Here is a 22,210-nt window from a genome sequence, read left to right as displayed (position 1 = left end):
CGTGACGCCATGACGTAAGACGTACGCATAATACGCAGCTCCTCCTTCACAACAGCGGCCAGCAAATAATTTTGAGGTACATTACCGCCATCTAGGGATGTGGAGTGTGAATCAAATTTTGTTGTTTGGAATGCCAACAAGAGACAGTACAGCATGCTCTCATCATGTATCGTAACAAACATTTTAGAGAAAGGTAAGAGCTTCTCAGAATTTAGACGAATAGACTGAAAGAAGTTTCTGTAGGAAGTATTTTAAGTATAGGCTCAAGTGAGAGGAGAAAGTGTTGTTTTTTTAAATCCTTGAAAGACACTGGACTTAAACGCCATAGAAGAAGAAGAACAGGAACGTGATCAGAACACACACTGCTCAGAGTGCCGCTCTCATCTCCGACATAAGATGACCTAGTGGCGCCACTAACTTAGCTTATGACCAGCTAAAAGTGGATGCTCTCGTTATGGCCGAACAACTTTCCACAGTTTCTGGGGATTCTGTGTTAGTACGCGGCCGATGTGCTTGATGAATTCCTGCGCAAAAAAAAGTAGTTCCCAGAAATTGTGATATATTCCTGTGAGATGAGTATATCTCACCTAAATCAATTCTAAAATTTACCAGTAATAAAATTATAAAGATAACTGAAGTTTTAAGAGTGGCCATAATAAATATTTAAGAAACTTAAGTTTCTGAGCATTGAGTTTGATGCGGAAGAGTTCCGAAAAGTACGATTGGAATGGTTTGATGACCATTTATAGTTGGCGATGAAAGACTTGGGTGTTACCTTCGTGTTAAAAGTCAGAACAAGAAGCTGCACTGAAAGAAATCTATCTGGGACAAAGAGACATATTCTATGTGTTGTTGCTCCAACGAGAGCGGCACACTGAGCAGTTTTGCGAAAGTAGTCCGGCAAGCTCAGTCTGTGGGCGAGCAGCTATCCCACAATGCCAAAATCGCAGAAATGTCGGTCCAATGAGAGCGACACTCTGAGCAGGGTGTGTGGTCAGAACATAGACGTTATATACATCAGAATGTACTCCCATCCGTCACTGAATGTCAAGTAAAGAGAAAAACGTCTGATTGTGTGACTGACAAATTTTTTTTAATTGAACACAGTAGAACAGAACTTAGAAATAAAACGCATTGCTAAAATACCCTTGGCGTATGAGCCAATTTGCAGTTGTTTAATTAATTATGAAGATCCCATTGTGTTATGTACAATTTTTACATGTTAAATAAAGCCCCTCAGTCAATTAATCCAAAACAGTTTTTTACGTTTTAACCACGTCTACAGGAGGCCTTGCGTGCGTGTGTGTGTGTGTGTGTGTGTGTGTGTGTGTGTGTGTGTGTGTGTGTGTGTGTGTACATGAGCTTTTGACAAGACCAGGAGTACAAATCAAGGAATATTTGCAGCTCACCCTCTGTGCATTTGCAGGTATTAATGAGCTAAATTTAACTCCATAGAGAGTTAACTTTGAGTTTGCAGACGTTTTCGTGCACACTAACGTCCACAAAATGTCTTGTGGATGTGTATATATATATATATATATATATATATATATATATATATATATACACACACATACATACATACATACATACATATTAAATGGACTGCATTTATATAGCGCTTTTCCATCTGCATCAGACGCTCAAAGCGCTTTACAATTATGCCTCACATTCACCTCAATGTCAGGGTGCTGCCATACAAGGCGCTCACTACACACCGGGAGCAATAGGGGATTAAAGGCCTTGCCCAAGGGCCCTTAGTGATTTTCCAGTCAGGCAGGGATTTGAACCCATGATCTTCTGGACTCAAGCCCAACACCTTAACCACTAGACCATCACCTCCCCTACAGTGAGGAAAATAAGTTCTCCCACTTAGAAATCATGGAGGGGTCTGAAATTTTCATCTTAGGTGCATGTCCACTGTGAAAGACATAATCCAAAAAAAAAAAAAAAAAACAAATCCGGAAATCACAATGTATGATTTTTTTAATTATTTATTTGTATGTTACTGCTGCAAATAAGTATTTCAACACCTGTGAAAATCAATGTTAATATTTCGTACAGTAGCCTTTGTTTGCAATTACAGAGGTCAAATGTTTCCTGTATGCAGCTAACGACCTTTTTGAGGTCACTAGCAAAATAAAGACACCTGTCCACCCCACACAATCAGTAAGACTCCAACTACTAACATGACTAAGACCAAAGTGCTGTCCAAAGAAACCAGAGACAAAATTGTAGACCTCCACAAGGCTGGAAAGGGCTACGGGGCAACTGTCAAGCAGCTTGGTGAAAAAAGATCAACTGTTGGAGCAATTATTAGAAACTGGAAGAAGCTACGAGTAAACATAACGGTCAATCTCCCTCGGACTGGGCCTCCATGCAAGATCCCACCTCGTGGCATATCAATGATCCTAAGAAAGTTGAGGAATCAGCCCAGAACAAGAGGAGTCTTAAGTTTGCCCATGACCATTTGGATGATCCAGAGGAGTCATGGGAGAAAGTTATGTGGTCAGATGAAACCAAAATAGAACTTTTTGGTCTTAATTTTCGCCGTGTTTGGAGGAAGAAGAATGCTGAGTACCATCCCAAAAACACCGTCCCTACTGTGAAGCATGGGGGTGGAAGCATCATGCTTTGGGGGTGTTTTTCTGCACATGGGACAGGACGACTGCACTGTATTAAAGAGAGGGTGACCGGGGCCATGTATTATGAGATTTTGGGGAACAACCTCCTTCCCTCAGTTAGAGCATTGAAGATGGGTCGTGGATGGGTCTTCCAACATGACAATGACCCGAAGCACACAGCCAGGATAACCAAGGAGTGGCTCCGTAAGAAGCATATCAATGTTCTGGAGTGGTCGAGCCAGTCTCCAGAACTAAACCCAATAGAAAATCTTTGCAGGGAGCTCAAACTCCGTGTTTCTCGGCGACAGCCCAGTAACCTGGCTGATCTAGAGAAGATCTGTGTGGAGGAATGGACCAAAATCCCTGCTGCAGTGTGTGCATCCTGGTGAAAAACTACAGGAAACATTTGACCTCTGTAATTGCAAACAAAGGCTACTGTACCAAATATTAACATTGATTTTCACAGGTGTCGAAATACTTATTTGCAGCAGTAACATACAAATAAATTATTAAAAAAATCATACATTGTGATTTCCAGATGTTTTTGTTTTTTTTAGATTATGTCTCTCACAGTGGACATGCACCTAAGATGAAAATTTCAGACCTCTCCATGATTTCTAAGAGGGAGAACTTGCAAAATTGCAGGGTGTTCAAATACTTATTTTCCTCACGGTATATATTCACACATAGAGCAACAGGAAGGAATAAACAGTTAGTGTACATGAAGCACAAACATATGGAAATGAAGACAGTAGTTATTGATAATGTGAGTCAGGGACATTTAGGTTTGTTGTGAAATGTGTGGATTTATTGATAACTATTGTGTTTTCATATATTTTGGCTTTTAGCAAGGACACTGTAGGAAGTCAAACCCACTCATCACTCATCTTCAACCACTTATCTGTGATCAGGTCATGGGGGCAACAGCTCCAGCAGGGGACCCCAGATTTCCCTTTCCCGGGCCACAATGACCACTGTTAACTGGCGGATGCCGAAGCTTTCCCAGGCTAGTGTGGAGCTATAATGTCTCCACCTAGTCCTGGATCTTCCCCGTGGTCTCCTCCCAGATGGACATGCCTGGAACATGAGTTCCAGGCAGGAGTCATTGTTTACATGTGCTGTGAGACGCCGGTGTCGCAGACCAAACAGTCCGCCCCTAAAAATTGCCTGCTTTTGCATCTGCGCCCGCGTCATTTCGGACCACAGCAGCACGTGTGAGACGGAGTCTCTTCACCCAAAGCAATCAAATGGATTAATGGGATTATTAACCATCAGATGATAAAGATAAAACATCTTTTAAGCAGAAACGAGGCTGTTTTATGCAGAAACTCAGCAAAATTCTCTGACGCTTTGAAATGACCGACGCGCAATGAATGCATCAGCTAGCAGCTCGTTTAGCCATGGCGCTCTGATCGCTTATGCCGCCTTTTATGATGAAATAATGCTGAATTTATGTGGAAATGAATGTTGTACAAAAGCTTCAGATATCTGTCGTTGAGATAGATGATGGCTGGAATGCAGTTTTAAGCAGAAAGAGATTTTAATCCGTGAACCGCAGCTAATGACGCATGCGCAGATGCAAAAGGTGGAGAGATTTTTAGGGGGGACCATTCGGAAATGCACAGGGGGCCGCCAGGGGCATTATGGGAAATGTTAAAGTACCGAATGGCCATCAATTTCTATTTATATCTGGTTGTTAGACACTGGCCAAGATGGCGGCGCACTGGCAATAGCCAGCGAATGACCAGATTGTCCAGGTGTCGTACCAGAGTAGTCTAGTGAGTAAACAGAAATTGATGGTGTTGACACATTCTATTCCGTGTGCTTTCTGGCAAACTGTAGCTAAAATTTCACATCATCTTTTGAAGAAAATCCTTCTCTCTTGTTGTATCAGAGAAAACTAAAAATATATATTTAAAAAAATTATGTTCTGATGTCTAGGATTATAAACTGTTTTGTTTTTTGTTTGTTTGGAAAAAGAGTCTGTTGCTCTATAAAAAAGCCCTCCGTAAAGCTAGGACATCTTACTACTCATCACTAATTGAAGAAAATAAGAACAACCCCAGGTTTCTTTTCAGCACTGTAGCCAGGCTGACAAAGAGTCAAAGCTCTATTGAGCCGAGTATTCCTTTAACTTTAACTAGTAATGACTTCATGACTTTCTTTGCTTATAAAATTTTAAGTATTAGAAAAAAAATTACTCATAACCATCCCAAAGAAGTATCGTTATCTTTGGCTGCTTTCAGTGATGCCGGTATTTGGTTAGACTCTTTCTCTCCGATTGTTCTGTCTGAGTTATTTTCATTAGTTACTTCCTCCAAACCATCAACATGTCTATTAGACCCCATTCCTACCAGGCTGCTCAAGGAAGCCCTACCATTAATTAATGCTTCGATCTTAAATATGATCAATCTATCTTTATTAGTTGGCTATGTACCACAGGCTTTTAATCAATCAATCAATCAATTTTTTTTATATAGCGCCAAATCACAACAAACAGTTGCCCCAAGGCGCTTTATATTGTAAGGCAAGGCCATACAATAATTATGTAAAACCCCAACGGTCAAAACGGCCCCCTGTGAGCAAGCACTTGGCTACAGTGGGAAGGAAAAACTCCCTTTTAACAGGAAGAAACCTCCAGCAGAACCAGGCTCAGGGAGGGGCAGTCTTCTGCTGGGACTGGTTGGGGCTGAGGGAGAGAACCAGGAAAAAGACATGCTGTGGAGGGGAGCAGAGATCGATCACCAATGATTAAATGCAGAGTGGTGCATACAGAGCAAAAAGAGAAAGAAACAGTGCATCATGGGAACCCCCCAGCAGTCTACGTCTATAGCAGCATAACTAAGGGATGGTTCAGGGTCACCTGATCCAGCCCTAACTATAAGCTTTAGCAAAAAGGAAAGTTTTAAGCCTAATCTTAAAAGTAGAGAGGGTGTCTGTCTCCCTGATCTGAATTGGGAGCTGGTTCCACAGGAGAGGAGCCTGAAAGCTGAAGGCTCTGCCTCCCATTCTACTCTTAGGTGAATGGGAGGCAGTGGCAGTAATTAAACCATTACTTAAAAAGCCATCACTTGACCCAGCTATCTTAGCTAATTATAGGCCAATCTCCAACCTTCCTTTTCTCTCAAAAATTCTTGAAAGGGTAGTTGTAAAACAGCTAACTGATCATCTGCAGAGGAATGGTCTATTTGAAGAGTTTCAGTCAGGTTTTAGAATTCATCATAGTACAGAAACAGCATTAGTGAAGGTTACAAATGATCTTCTTATGGCCTCAGACAGTGGACTCATTTCTGTGCTTGTTCTGTTAGACCTCAGTGCTGCTTTTGATACTGTTGACCATAAAATTTTATTACAGAGATTAGAGCATGCCATAGGTATTAAAGGCACTGCGCTGCGGTGGTTTGAATCATATTTATCTAATAGATTACAATTTGTTCATGTAAATAGGGAATCTTCTTCACAGACTAAGGTTAATTATGGAGTTCCACAAGGTTCTGTGCTAGGACCAATTTTATTCACTTTATACATGTTTCCCTTAGGCAGCATTATTAGACGGCATTGCTTAAATTTTCATTGTTACGCAGATGATACCCAGCTTTATCTATCCATGAAGCCAGAGGACACACACCAATTAGCTAAACTGCAGGATTGTCTTACAGACATAAAGACATGGATGACCTCTAATTTCCTGCTTTTAAACTCAGATAAAACTGAAGTTATTGTACTTGGCCCCACAAATCTTAGAAACATGGTGTCTAACCAGATCCTTACTCTGGATGGCATTACCCTGACCTCTAGTAATACTATAGACTTAGACTGCTGGGGGGTTACCATGATGCACTGAGTGTTTCTTTCTCTTTTTGCTCTGTATGCACCACTCTGCATTTAATCATTAGTGATTGATCTCTGCTCCCCTCCACAGCATGTCTTTTTCCTGGTTCTCTCCCTCAGCCCCAACCAGTCCCAGCAGAAGACTGCCCCTCCCTGAGCCTTGTTCTGCTGGAGGTTTCTTCCTGTTAAAAGGGAGTTTTCCCTTCCCACTGTTGCCAAGTGCTTGCTCACAGGGGGTCGTTTTGACCGTTGGGGTTTTTCTGTAATTATTGTATGGCCTTGCCTTACAATATAAAGCACCTTGGGGCAACTGTTTGTTGTGATTTGGCGCTATATAAATGAATTTGATTTGATTTGATTTGTTTGTTTTTTTGTCAGACTCACAACCAAACAGCTGGTGGCGGTAATGCACCGTGTCGGTTTGCAAACCGCCGAAAAACGTGACAGAAGAAGAGGAGCAGCAACGTATTTTCCTAGCCAGTGCTTAGACCTCAAGTAATATACTAAACTAAGATTTGATCTTATAATGGTAAGTATTTTACTGTAATATATATTTATAAAGTGCACGAGCAAGATTTTGGTTTCAATCTCGTTCTTACTGCTTAGCTAAGTATATTAGCAGATGCGTGACGCTGGGTCCGAGTGAAAATGTATGCTAATAAAACATGCAGAGCTACAATAAATGTATGTGTCGCAGAGGCAAAAACAACATTGCTTGAATTTTAATGTTGCTTTGCCTGATATGAGGTATCTCAAACTTAACGTTAGTTACAAGTCTAGTGCTGTTTTTACTCAGAAGTACCATCCACTTTTTTTCCATCTACCAAACACAGGAGCCGATAGGAGTTTTAGAGTCAATAGTTGTACATGTATTATACCTGCTGTCTACAAAAAAACCTTTTGGTGCTGTTAAAATACAAAATCCGTAATGACTGATGAACAAGGCATCGAAGCCAGTTCCAAAATCCTGTTGGAGTTGACAAAAGGGGAACAAGTGTGTTCACTTCATGTAGCCCTCTAGCGGATAAAATATTTGAAAAGGTTTAGTTTAATTTTCATCCACGTGGCGTCGCTTCATTTCCAAATCCACGCTTGACTGCTGTCACTCGACCTGCAACCACGAGGACAGTTGTAGAAAAGGCCCCAAAAGTAGGGCGTAGTATGTTTGATATGATGTTTTATATATGTAGTGTTGGTCAGCTCATATAGGAGTAACGTGCCTTGATTGGAAAGTGGCGTCAACTCAGAACATGGCGCCATTTTGGGTCTAATTGCGCTGAACTACTGAATGGACCTTTGCGGTTTCAACATTTTTTTTAAATCATTTAACCACATGCAGCAACACATCCAGGTACAGGTGCTATAAAAATAAATATAAAAATATTTAACCTAACAAATTTTCATAAATTTACAATTTATGATGATTTATTCATTTAAAGCCTGATTTATGCAGCTGCTGCTTTTTAATGTGACAGTTTTAAAGTTCTCCATCTATGGATTATGCTTTATTATAGACTAATTTGACCCTCAGCAAGCTTTTCTTTCTACAATCATCACCTGTACATTTTCCTCTTTTACCAACTTTGTGCTGTAAAGGTGATGCAGACTTTTCTGATCCATTTATCAGCGTGCACGCTATATAATGTGATGGCAGACAAGGGATTAAAAGCAGAAAAGTGTCAAATCACAGCCTTTGTGTTTGATTTAACAGGTGCACATCAGGCTTCAGGTCCCAGTCTGAATATTGTTTGAAAAAACTAAACGGTCGGACTTTAAATCACAGAAATAACTCCTCTCCTACTTTCCACAAATTGGCAGGTGTCAGCGCTGAACTTTAATTTGTACCTCTGCACGTGCAGACTGCTCAGTGTTTTTAATAGAAATACATTGCGATCGGATGGAACAACTATTAAAATATGATGAGAGACGAAGGATTGAAAGCAGCAAAGTGTGAAATCACAGCCTTTTAGTGTGTGAGGAGTTAACAGGCGCACATCAGGCTGCAGGCAGCGGGTCCGAGTCTGAGCACGGTGTGAAAATATAAACAGTCTGATTTTTAATCGCGTAAATGTCTCCGGTCCCACATGCAAGGGGTTTAATGGAAATACATCGTGATCAAACAGGACATTTTAGCGGATGTGAGCAAAAAATCCGCTATACAAAATCCGTTATATACGGTGTTTATTACATGGAAAACAGTACAAAAACATTGGGACTTTTTTGTTGAGTGACTGCGCATATCTGGTTTATACAATGATGGTTTAGGTGAGTTTTACTGTACATGGGACTGAACAATAAATTTACCTCTCAAAATTGAAGTCTCTTCCATCCCACACAGCTGGCTTTATTTTCCCAAATTTTTCTTCTGTTCAGATCTGAAAGGAATCTGTACATTTTGAAGCCCTTGCTGTGACTATTCGTGCATCCAAATGCACAGCAACTCGACATTTTCAGCGAATAAATAAATAAAATAGCTGGATTTACATGCAGACACATTAACAGCCAACGCTATTTTTGCGACCAGAGATGGCACCATGACTGACCTTTTTTTTTTTTTTTTGACTCATCATGTTGCCACTCTCTCTAATAAAGGCACTCTATATAGGAGCAACCCCCCTGCCCCCCCTTTTTTTTTTCTTTGCTGGTTATATGATGTAACTGATGGCATAGCCCAACAACCGGCCCTGAATTGTACCAGATACTGGCCTCTCTCTCCTAGCCTGTGATTGGTTGGCGGCCAAGACGCTGATGTCAACCCATGCGTCAGCCTCACGTTGATGTGGCGTGAGCTCTGCTCTCCTGTTGGTCATTTAGGAGAGGGAATTCCAGCGCTGCTCTCCTATTGGTCGTTCAGGAGTGGGAAATCTCACTCCAAAATGGAGGCCAGTATCCAGCCCAATTCAGAGCTGGGCCGGTTGTTGGGCTACTGGTGGTATTCTGTCAGATAAATGTGTGCTCCAGTGAGTAATTATCCCTCTGGTGTCCAAGGGCATTTGTTGGACAGTTCACTTGCCTGGCATAAATGTTTTATTATTGCTGTTAAAAGCTCACCATGCATCCCACAGTCAAGTGGTTTGTCTCTTTTTTCAGGACAACCTGTGCTTTCAGAATATATATGCTATAGTGGTGTCTTATAAGTGCATTAAAGGTTTACAATCAGAAATAAGAAAGGAAAAAATAAAGCGGAAAATAATTTTCACACACATTTATTCAAAACACACAGGAAACTATAATAAACAACTATTTTGACACTTTATAAAGGTAATTTGGGGTCTTGTACAAATAAAGGTTCTAACAATAAACACAAACGCATATTTTAAACAATATATACAAAATGGTCTATACGTTTTGTTTGTCTTTATGCCACATCTCAAAACAATTTCTGTCTACTATTACACAAAGGCTTACAACATAAACTTTTTAACTTCCATGGAGTTTGACTCCCTCTTGGAATGTGTTCCTGCACTGTAAACAACCTATCTTCACAGTTTGAGGCCCTGTTAACACCCCTCCCCCTATTCATATGCGCAACGCTGCGCTTTTATGCATGGAGCCAGCACCCAGAGGGCTATTCAAACAGCATTCACATGCCAAAGAGTAACACATCGCTGCTCCGAACAATCTTTGGCCTACCATGTGAGACTGCTCTGCCCTACGATTGGATATTGGAAAACCATGTGACGGTGAACCAATTCTCGCATTGCGCACATCATCACACAGCTTCTATGAGGAGTACAAACATGGTGGATGGCTGGCTCGAAAGTCTGTAGAGTTAACTTTTCAGCAAAAAAAAAAAAAAACAGTAAGTTTCTATCTCATATCATTAAAAAGTTATTTATAATTTAGTAAAACTTAGTAAAACTCAGCCGTTGTATACGACAGCGTCGGCCCCAGAGGGTTAAGGTAGAGCAGCTAAGTTAATGGCATGACAAGTGGTCTGTGTGTGGATGAAATGTGAGTACGCATGTAAATATTGTTGATGTAGTGTATTTGCATTGCGACAGCCATAGATTAGGTATTCATTCTATAAGACCAGTATTATAGAATGAAACCAAAGATCAAAACCTGTTTTCAGGGCCAAACATTTGTTTGAGAAATAAAAATAGAACTTTTTCTTATATATAATCCTGATGGCTTTTAGAACTAACAAATTTAACTTTAACGATCAACCTACGAGGTTGGACACATAAGAAATTATTAATAGTGACTGACCAGTATTTCACAGTTCCTCTGATCGCGCCTCTGCATCCTGGCGCCACTCCGCAGCATGTTTTTCCACTGAGACACCTCGGGCAGGTGTCTTTTTCCGAGTGAAGAACAGTTATGGTTAGTTGTTGGCGCTCTTTTTTTCTTCTGGGCGAGAAGATTCTTATAAACAGACACACGCAGAACACAATGCGCGTGCCCTCTCTTCGCTCACTGCCTCCGGTGTTAACTTTGCGGGACAGATCCAGGACCTGCAAAGAATCCAAGTCATTAAAAAGAAACAAACTGGTGAACTGCGATATAGCAAGGCATCACTGTACATCCAAAACCGCGGTCGCCATATTTAGGTCATACACGCGTGCCTACATAGATTATTTCTACTGCTCTGTGTGGTTTTAGCACTCACCTTGTGTTCACTGTTTAAAGCCCTGGTCCCACCAAATAATGAACAGTGAATAATGTTTTTTTTTTTGTTTTGTTTTTGTTTTGTTTTTGTACGAGAGGAGGTGTTTAACAATCATGTGATAATAGTGCCTCTGAGAGGCTCTTAGAGGCAGAATATTCACCTAACAATGCTCATCTCTGAGCGTGGCGTTAATAAGCCTGTTCAGCATTACCAGTACACATGCGCAGCGCGCGCTTCCGGTCGGCGGCTATCGGGACAAACAAAGCCTGTCAGTGCTTTTTATTATTTTTATTACATTTTGTTATGCTTACTTTTGATGAGAAATGCTATTTACCGCACACAGTAGTGAGCGATATTGCGTTGATTACGCGTCTGTCATCAAGTATGTGCATTTGTTTGTCCCAATGCCTTCCCATCAGCCCGAGATGCTGAATTGGCTTATTTCAAGAAGTTCAAAATTTAGCAACAGCAGCATGGGGCAGTTTGTGTACAAGGTACTATGAGGACAAACAAGGATTTTAGAGGCATGTTTGTGGTGAGGACGAGGCTGTTAAAACCCCATTATTGGAGCACCTGGCAGCTACGAGAACTGGTCAGGCTATTTTCGCTCAACCCTGTTGTGTAGTACAATTCCACCTGCTTTGTGTGCTGGATGCTGTATAAAAAATAATTTGGTAGCGGATTAATCATTTTCTCTCAGAGCTTGGATATTGAAAACACCTCTAATTGCTTCTGGAATCACAGAGGACTGTTTCATCTGGACCCTTTTTTTCCTATCTCCTGCTCCATAAGGTGGAAAACGTATTTGCAACAGCTTAAAAGGTAATTCTTTGTAATGGTTTTATTGTAATAGCTTGGTAAAACAGTCACATGTTCATTCCTTCTGTATAATAAGATAAGATAAATCTTTATTGTCTGTAAAACGGAAATTTGACTTACATGAGCTACCGACGCCCCAAGACATAAAAAACACATCAAACATTCATCATAAAACATTCAACGTAAAATAATTTTAAAACTAGTATGTGGTCTGAAACAATGTGTTCATTTGGTCTCCCTCTGATTTAAAAGTGCGATGGAGTGTGGCACAACTGAGTTCTTGTATCTATTCCTCCTGTAACGATGCACTCGTGCTTCCCAGAAGGAAGAAGCTCATATTCACTGTTCAGAATCACAGCTGTAAAAGTGTGTTTATGATAGATTTAACATCTTGTTAATGGATCAGATGAGCTCCGCTGTGTGTCCGCACTGACACAATGACTGGCACTCAAGACGAGCATTTACGCAGAATGCCAGCTCACAAAAGAGTGATTTTTGCAGTCAATAACGGATGAACACAAAGTTAAAAGTTGCATCACGGTGTCAAAATGACTGTATAAGCTGCAGAAGAAATAGTTACCAAAGCCATGGAAGAAATGAAGCCAGTGAGAAGAAGCGCAGAGGCGACTGTGCGTGCACGCCGTGCTCATCAATGTTGCATGTTCCACCTTTTGGGGGGGGATTTGGCGTGTATTTGTGTATGTTACGAGTGTATTTACAGTGAGGAAAATAAGTATTTGAACACCCTGCGATTTTGCAAGTTCTCCCACTTAGAAATCATGGAGGGGTCTGAAATTTACATACATCTTAGGTGCATGTCCAAAGTGAGAGACATAATCGTAAAAAAAAAAAATCCGGAAATTACAAAGTATGATTTTATATATATATATATATATATATATAACTAATAATGTTACTGCTGCAAATAAGTATTTGAACACCTGTGAAAATCAATGTTAATATTTGGTACAGTAGCCTTTGTTTGCAGTTAGAGAGGTCAAATGTTTCCTGTAGTTTTTCACCAGGTTTACACACACTGCAGCAGGGATTTTGGTCCACTCCTCCACACAGATCTTTAGATCTTTCAGGTTTGGCGTTTCAGCTCCCTCCAAAGATTTTCTATTGAGTTCAGGTCTGGAGACTGGCCAGGCCACTCCAGGACCTTGAAATGCTTCTTAGTGAGCCCCTCCTTAGTTGCCCTGGCTGTGTGTTTGGGGTCATTGTCATGCTGGAAGACCCAGCCATGACCCATCTTCAATGCTCTTACTGAGGGAAGGAGGTTGTTTGCCAAAATCTCGGAATACATGACTCCATCCATCCTCCCTTCAATACGGTGCAGTCGTCCTGTCCCCTTTGCAGAAGAGCACCCCCAGAGTATGATGTTTCCACCCCCATGCTTCACGGTTGGGATGGTTTTCTTGGGGTTGTTCTCATCCTCTAAACATGGTAAGTGGAGTTGATTCCAAAAAGCTCTATTCTGGTCTCATCTGACCACATGACCGTCTTCCATGCCTCCTCTGGATCATCCAGATGGTCACTGGTGAACTTCAAACAGGCCTGGACATGTGCCAGCTTCAGCAGGGGGACCTTGCTGCCCTGCAGGTTTTTAAACCATGACAGCATCATGTGTTACTCATGTAATCTTTTGGACTGTGGTCCCTCTCTTCAGGTCATTGACCAGTCCTCCTGTGTAGTTCTGAGATTTCTCAGAATCATCCATACCCCACAAAGTGAGATCTTGGCATGGAATCCCAGACCAGGGGGAGATTGACAGTCATCTTATGTTTCTTCCATTTTCTAATAAATAATCATAACAGTTGTTGTCTTCTACCAAGCTGCTTGCCTGTTGTCCATCCCAGCCTTGTGCAGGTCTACAGTTTTGTCCCTGGTGTCCTTAGACAGCTCTTTGGACTTGGCTATGGTAGACAGGTTGGAGTGTGATTGATTGAGTGTGTGAACAGGTGTCTTTTATACAGGTAACAAGTTCAAACAGGTGCAATTAATACAGGTGAGTGCAGAATAAGAGGGCTTCTTAAAGAAAAATTAACAGGTCTGTGTGAGCCAGATTCTGGTGGAAGGGGATCAAATACTTATTTGCAGCAGTAACATAAAAATAAATTATAAAAAAAAATCATACATTGTGATTTCTGGATTTTTTTTTTATTTTTTAGATTATGTCTCTCACAGTGGACATGCGCCTAAGATGAAAATTTCAGACCCCTCCATGATTTCTAAGTGGGAGAACTTGCAAAATCGCAGGGTGTTCAAATACTTATTTTCCTCACTGTAATTAAAAGTTTAAAAAATAGTGTTGACAGTGAAAGGCTGTTTAGCTCAGTGTCACACATTGTAGATTAAAAAAAAAAAGCTGATACACAGAGAAGCTTCTTTTCATCAAAATGAATCTGTCCCTCATGTTTCAAAAAGACTTTTAGTCCTCACAGATAAAGTTATTAATGGACAGTTTCAGTTCTGTTCCTGGTGTTGTATGTTGTAGTGCTGAAGTCCACAGGTTACATTTCAGTGAGATGTCTGGCAGTGTCATGTATGTTAAGAAACACATGGTAAATGCTAAAGGACAATTTGTTGTAGTCAGACAGTGATGTTATGTGATTTAAGTGAAATGTTTGTGAATAAAAAAACAAAGCTAATGATATTGGCAGCAGTTACAGTCAAAAAGTAAGGAGCAACTGATGAATAAAACATGTTTTCAAAGTCATCATAAACTGTAATGGTATCGGTACTCGGTGTCGACAAGTACCAAAATGTATGTACTAGTACTTGTACTCAGTCTGGAAAAAAGTGGTATCGGTGCATCCCTACTAAATTCTGTTTCCAAAATGCAGAGTAACCATGTCATGTGATAATTTCTTCTGAACTGCAGGTGGCAGCACATGGGGCATTACATGATATTACATTACATATATCTGAATCCAGTAGACCAAATTGCTAGATCCATTTTAGAAAATATAATCAAATAATATGATCAGACTTTTTCAGGGTTATTTTCTTCTAGAATGAATACATTTAGTTGTATGCATCAAGGATACTGTATGACAGTGAACTCATTTTAATAGTATCCTTTCATGATATAAAGCCATCAGATTTCAGCATAAGTTGTCTTCAATTCAAATTGAAAGTCCAGGCTGAAATCACTGCAGGTTAACACTGACAGTGTTTGACTTTTTGCTTTGTATCTCCAGTTCTGTTACTGTCTTGGTGTCAGATTTTTTTAGTTCATTCTGTAGTGATGGGTATCATTCTGGGTCCTGAAAATCACTGTAGGTGATTAGTTGGATCTCATCTTAGGCTATTCTTTCCTGATCAGTTTTCTTTTGTTTGTGTGAACAGTTTTCTCCCAGCATGGATGAAAAATATATGATTGATTGGACATTATGTGTACTGTGTCAGGAAAAAAGGACAGACAAGTTGCAAGATCAGATAGATTTGATGAGGGAGCAGGTTATAGATATCTTGCAGATGTTATAAATGGATACAGAGGTCTTGATTGTGATGTGCCATTTACAGTGAAAGCTGAATTGCTCAATCATGATGAAGGCATGGCAGATATGCTGCTTGAGCATGAAGCGTGTTGGCATAAACCCTGAGCTGTGGGTGCAAGAAAGGGTGTTGAAAGTCCTATTGTGGGTGTAAAAAGAAATCCCTCAAGTGCACTGTACTCTGTTACTGTGGTGGCCTGTGTCCAAACTGACTAAATATATGATAAATGAAAGACTGTTTGTTTGATTTAATAAAGCTTTGGGTCATTTTGTGATGTTTCTGCATAGTCAAATGGAGGCCCAGCCTTTTGTTTATAGCTAAGTTCCCTTTTTTCATGTTTATCTTTTAACCTATTAGCGTCGAGTGTGACCTTAAGCCTCATTAAAGGGGATAGAGAATCAAAATCTTTTTCATGTTTTTGGTGTTAGTTCAGTGTCTCCCCGCTGTGGGGAAAACACACGAAGTGCCAGCAAGTTTCAGAACCTCTATTTCAAGTATTTCTCCTTTTTTGAATTGCCCCTAGAAAACAGGCCAATCCGTTTTTGAGAGAAAACTTACGTCACTTTTTCACCAATAGCCCCCCCACACACGCCCCTTCGAAATTAATTATTCATAAGATTGTGCCCACCCATTCGTAACACTCGAGGAGCAATGGCGAGCTACAGGTGTGCCTTCCCAGGCTGTTTTAGCGGACTACGATCTTTACATATTCTTCCCACGGAAAGCAATGTACGCGATCAATGGCTTTTATTTATTTTTAACCGCATCCCCAGTACATACAACCACCGACTATTTCTTTGCTCTGCGCATTTCACGGAGGACTGTTTCACAAACCTTGCACAATTTCAATCAATCAATTTTATTTATATAGCACCAAATCACAACAAACAGTTGCCCCAAGGCGCTTTATATTGTAAGGCAAAGCCATACAATAATTACGGAAAAACCCCAACGGTCAAAACGACCCCCTGTGAGCAAGCACTTGGCAACAGTGGGAAGGAAAAACTCCCTTTTAACAGGAAGAAACCTCCAGCAGAACCAGGCTCAGGGAGGGGCAGTCTTCTGCTGGGACTGGTTGGGGCTGAGGGAGAGAACCAGGAAAAAGACATGCTGTGGAGGGGAGCAGAGATCAATCACTAATGATTAAATGCAGAGTGGTGCATACAGAGCAAAAAGAGAAAATTTCGAGCTGGCTTCAGTCGGAATTTAATGCTCAGTAGAGGGTCAGTTCCGACTCTGCGACAAAATCAACCCCAGCAATCAGTACAGCCTGTAAGTATCACATTTTCTTTTGTTTTAAATTTGTGTTGCGCCATATTCCTGTTGTAAGAATTGCACGTTAGAATGGCACGTTAGCTCTGGTTTGTTCCTCTAAAGGGAATGAGCTAACCCCTTAGCAGCTAGCTATTTGCATTATTATGCTGGCAGCAAGTAAGCCTGCAAAGGGCAGCTTGCTTATTTCAATGCATAACCTTTGGAAATCACAGTAACCGAAGTAGGATTTTTTGTAGTCCAATTTTTTATTTTTTATTTTTTTTAACATCCTCATCAAGCAGCCGGTCGCGGTGCCGCAAAGGGAGAGCATGCGCATTGTGTTCTGCGTGTGTCTGTTTATAAGAACCTTCTCGCCCAGAAGAAAAAAGAGTGCCAACAACTACCAGTGATGCCGGTAACAGCACTGAGCTTTACAAAGACATTTTTATGCTTTTTTTTCTTTCTCCGAGCCGCTCCGCATCTGCTGTTAAAAACAGCTGATTCTCCGCGCTTTCTTTTCAGTGAGAGCAAGGGCAGCCAATCAGACAACGGCAACCGATCAGCGCCAACATCTATGTGCATTTCATAATGAGGTTGCCAAATAAGCTCCGAAACGACATCATTAAGGGCAAATGACGCATTCTAAACCCAGCATAGTAACATAGCTGTTTCAGAGAGCCTTTTAGGAAGGTTCTGAGCCATTACAGACCCAACCAATTTTTTTTTGGGCTACATATCACATCACAGAACAAGGATTAATGCCCCATTCAACCTCTCTCTATCACCTTTAAACAAAAACAACCAATAGGATATACAAGAGATATATCAATTTCATTGAGAAGAAAATAGTGTTCATCTTCATTTTCTTGCAAATACCAATTTTCTCTTTATATCTGAGCTTGATTAAGGATATCACTGTAGGTGATGGCAACTGCTACCAGAATTTTAACTCCTGGATGATTCTATTTGCAAGTCATGTTTCACTTGTTGAGCGAATACAGTAATGCAGTAATTATAGTAACTGATATTAGTATTTACAATGAATATAATTGCAAGATCTACACCTTTCTTTAATTATCTAAGTTCTGTATCACATGTCAGTGTGGGTGGCGCTACTGCCACCAGTATTTGCCATCTGTATTTTCCGAAAGATATATATTTTATTTTTACAGCCATGGCAATAATAGTATACAAATAATGAATGTTTATGAGTTCAATGGTACGACCATTCAACGAGGCGAAGCCGAGTTGAATATTTGTTCCAGCTTTCACCTCTTGAAATATTCGTACCATTGAAAGAGTGTAAAAACAATCATTTGTTTTGATAGTAGAGAAGCTTGAATCTGCGACTGGACTTATTTGTTTTATATAACGGCTAAAATAGATCATTGTCATTTGATATTTTATTAATTTATAAACAACAGAAAAGGGACTTACATTTTGGTGTTCCACTGTGATGTGTAGTCCAGTGATGCTGTGCACTGACTGACTTCCATTAAAAAAAGACTTTATGTAGTTCCTCAGTCCAGCCAATCACATCAGCGTTTCATGTGAGCAGCTCTTCATGCATCCAGATGACTTACAGCGGAGTGGATTTTGTGTGTGTGTGTGGTGTGTGTGTGTGTGTGTGTGTGTGGTGTGTGTGTGTGTGTGTGTGTGTGTGTGTGTGTGTGTGTGTGTGTGTGTGTGTGTGTGTGTGTGGTGTGTGTGTGTGTGTGTGTGTGTGTGTGTGTGGCAGAGTCAGTTAACTCAAGCAAGTCATCATGTCGCTGTCCCGCGCACACGCAACTGGCTCAGTCGAGCTGTGTACCTCCTCAGTGCAGTGAAAAAAAAAGCTACGTCAGAAACAGTGCTGTCACGATTAGGAATTTCTGGAGACTATTAATTGTCAGACAGATAATTGCGATTGACAAATATATTTTCTATTTTTCTCCTTTTTTTCCCCTTCTTTATATTCTACTATTGTAGTATAATTACACAACTCTGGAAGAACGTTTGGCTTCTGTGAGTGGAGAAACTGGGAACAGTGCAACATTTTTATTTTTATCTTCATTTTACATACAGTCCCAACTTTTTCTGATTTGTGTTTTCTGTTGCATTTCTGAAATTGTTTCTCCTCATCAGTCACGTTTTGTGCTTAAACACTACATTAAGCTCAAGATTGAACAAATAAATACCTTTGGAAAATAACAGCTATTAAAGTTCAGAGTTCTCACCTGCTTTTTGTGATCTGTGCCTCTGAACATCACCACAGCTTCTCCACGTTCATTCATATATTCTCATTTTTTTAATATGTTTTTAAGATATTTGACCAATTATTTCATCTCTTGATCTCATAAATTCAGTATACGATGCACATACGGTGTGAACAGGACGGTAACGGCAGAATCACACTGGGAGAGAAAGTTCAGAGAGAAGCAAAAGCAGCTCCACATTTTGTTTTTTTGTTTTTTGTTTTTTTTTTAACATGTTCACTCGGGTTAAAATCCTGTCTCTGATCTGCGCTCGCTGCGTGCACTGATGGTTCTCAGCAGACTAACATGTCGTGCCTCCATTCAGGAATCTCCCTCCCTCACCCACCCCTTCCCTCGCAGTCTGCAGCCTGTTGACTCCGCATGCACACACACACCGACAGCTCCTTCAGTAAACTCTGCATTTTAGACGGCTTTGAAGAAGACGGCCACTGTTTTAATCGGCTGTCTTATCCAAACAGCAGGACGGATCGCTCCTCAGCCTCCATATTATTGTCCTGCCTTAAGATGAGAGCGAAACAGAGTGAGCGAGGTTGCAGCACAATGACGTCACATTCTGAGTAGTTTTATGCTTAGTGGATAAAATAAATAATACACGGTAATCGCGAATATGAAAAATAATCGCGATTGGCGAATATTGTAATAATTGTGACTGCCCTAGTCAGAAATGAGTCCAGGTTTTCTGTCTCTCTTCCTGCTAACAGACAGCACAGTGGATTTGTTTTGTGTGTGTGTGTGTGTCTTACAAGAATTAGCAGTGTCAGTTAGCTCAAATGATGTCTCAGGAGAGTCGTGTCCCCCGTGTGTGCTCGCACACGCAACCTGGTCGGAGCTTGTGCGTGCGTGAACAACAAAAATAAGACTATATGTCCTCGGTGCAGCGAAAAAAAAAATCATGTCAGAGATTAGTCCAGCTTTTGTTCTTTCTTCCTGCTAACAACCTCCAGGCAGCACAGTGGATTGGTTCTGTGTGTGCGTGCGCGAGCATGCATGGGTGTGCACATACTCGTGCTCGAGCATGTGTGTGTGCGTGATCAATGCACGATGTGTGCGCGTGATCACGTGTGCACGAGGACATGCGCGCTTGCGAGAGTGCAATGGTACCAAATGTATGGAACCAGATTTGCACTCTAAATGGAGCCAAGCCACACTCTGAATGCAATGCAACACAAATGGGATGAATTAATCCATGTCATGTGACATACAAAGCACCAATCAAATGACAAGAATCCACTCAGCCATTATATAATGACTTATATTTGAATTTACAATGAACGCAGTTGCAAGGTCTGCACCTTTCCTTGGTTAACTTATGCTCAGTATGGTACATATTGTACGTGGTGCCACCTGCCACCAGGAGGCACTTTCAGTCTGCCACTATGTCCTAAAATAATAAGTAGGTCAAGGTGTATCAACATGTCAAAGGGCATGTTTGTATGACAAGTGCATGATTTTCCATTTTAGCAGCTAGACTATAGCTATCAGCTGGCTGATGGAAGCAAGGTAGAGACAAAACTAAACCAGTTGATTTCTACAGACAAACATACATCCCGAGTGTGTTTTCACCCAGCAGCCAGTTGTGGAAGTACAAATTTGCCACTTCGCCAGAATTGACGTGTACTCAACATCACTAAGAAGTAAAAGTTCAATTACCACATTGCATCTCTGAAAACAAGCACTTTTATACTGTTGGGAATTAATTCTGAAAATGATCATCAGGAAAGTTGTGCCTGATCTTAGAGGTATGATTGTTTAATACCAGAAGACCATCTGAGCCATGTTTTTGTCCTAAACAATTTGACAGAAAGTTGATGTATTCTAGTATCTCAGGTAACTAGATAATGCTGGCAGCAAAAATTTTAACATGTCACCTGTTTTTTGTCATTGTTACAGCTGCCCCTGTCTCTGCTGAAGACTGCTCAAAACCATCCTATGGTGAGGAGATGCTGTAGTCTGACAAATGAGCTTTTTTTTTTTTTACTTCACTGTTGTTTTTATAGCAGGGTCTTTTTGCTGTATATTATGGGGACATGTTTAATATACTCCCAAAATGAAAGTTTATAGCCTGGCATAACTGTACATATTCTCACATTGCAAATTTTTAGTTAATTCCTGACTCCCAAGGGGCATTGCCAATGGACTCTGGCCAAAATGCTTCTGCAATGCAGTTGGCTGTCTGATCAAGAGTCTTGCAAGAGCAAGTCATCCTAAACCAGTTGGTAAACTTCAGTGAAAACTGGTATAGTGCAGTAGATAAGTGAATATTTACTGAGGGATCCTTCAAATGGTAATGCAAGCACCAAATTTGGCACACATACTCCTTAGACATTACTGTTTTAAAAATGCCGGGTACCCACATGAACGTTCAATAGGCGGCCAAGAAGGGGTCAATTGAAGTATTACACAGGGGTCAAAATTTAAAAATGCTCCAATCATATTGAAAGGTATTCCATATTATTTGTCTGATCATAAAGATTCCAAAAAGGTATAGTTTGGACTATCTGTGAATGAATGTTCCGGAGTTATGGGGTAAAAACAGCAAGAACAGTGACAAAGGTCAATTTCAATTTGTACAGGAGTCAAAAGTTAAAGTTGCTCCAATTTTGGTAAAAAGTGATGCAAATTATTAGTTGGGTGAATATGGTTTTAAAAAGGAATAGTTTGCATGATGTATCATGCTTAGTTATCATGTTACAGGGTAGTATATGTCACATGTCATAGAATCCAATGGATGCTGATATTGTTTAACCTTTACTTTGCAAACCAAACATGCAGCACAGTCAAAACTATTCCATTTATTAATCCTATTAGCTCAACCAGTAATTTGCACCACTTTTTACCAAAATTGGAGCAACTTTAACTTTTGACCCCTGTACAAACTGAAATTGACCTTTCTCAGTGTTCTTGCTGTTTTTACCCCATAACTCCAGACCATTCATTCACAGATAGTCCAAACTATACCTTTTTGGAATCTTTATGATCAGACAAATAATATGGAATACCTTTCAATATGATTGGAGCATTTTCAAATTTTGACCCCTGTGTAAATACTTCAATTGACCCCTTCTTGGCCGCCTATTAAAAGTTCACGTGGGTACCCGGCAATTTTAAGAGTAATGTCTAAGGAGTATGTGTGCCAAATTTGGTGCTTGCATCACCATTTGAAGCATTTTTTTCAGTTATCCGCTGCACTAGTAGCACACCATATGAAGATGTGCATCAAATAAAATAAATCCGGTCTGGCACTTACAAAGGGAAATAATTGGACTTGGGCTCTTCCTCTTAGTAAATCAAAAAAGATGTAGTACCACTTACTA

General features: G+C 40.5%; 1 protein-coding gene across 1 annotated transcript in view; it reads left to right on the top strand.

The window, feature by feature from the left end:
• Window positions 1-6,887: 6,887 nt before the first annotated feature.
• Window positions 6,888-22,210, top strand: part of lsm4 (LSM4 homolog, U6 small nuclear RNA and mRNA degradation associated) — a 28,751-nt gene continuing 13,428 nt past the window's right edge. The window contains exons 1-2 of the mRNA XM_034180093.1: window positions 6,888-6,984; window positions 20,787-20,828. Coding sequence (XP_034035984.1) covers window positions 6,982-6,984; window positions 20,787-20,828 — 45 coding nt within the window. The 5' untranslated portion in view covers window positions 6,888-6,981. The remainder of the gene's footprint in view (window positions 6,985-20,786; window positions 20,829-22,210) is intronic.

This window comes from Thalassophryne amazonica, chromosome 10 (assembly GCF_902500255.1).
Source record: "Thalassophryne amazonica chromosome 10, fThaAma1.1, whole genome shotgun sequence".
In the NCBI taxonomy this organism is placed as follows: domain Eukaryota; kingdom Metazoa; phylum Chordata; class Actinopteri; order Batrachoidiformes; family Batrachoididae; genus Thalassophryne; species Thalassophryne amazonica.
The sequence above is the reverse complement of the archived record's forward strand: the minus strand, read 5'-3'. Positions and strand labels throughout refer to the sequence as shown.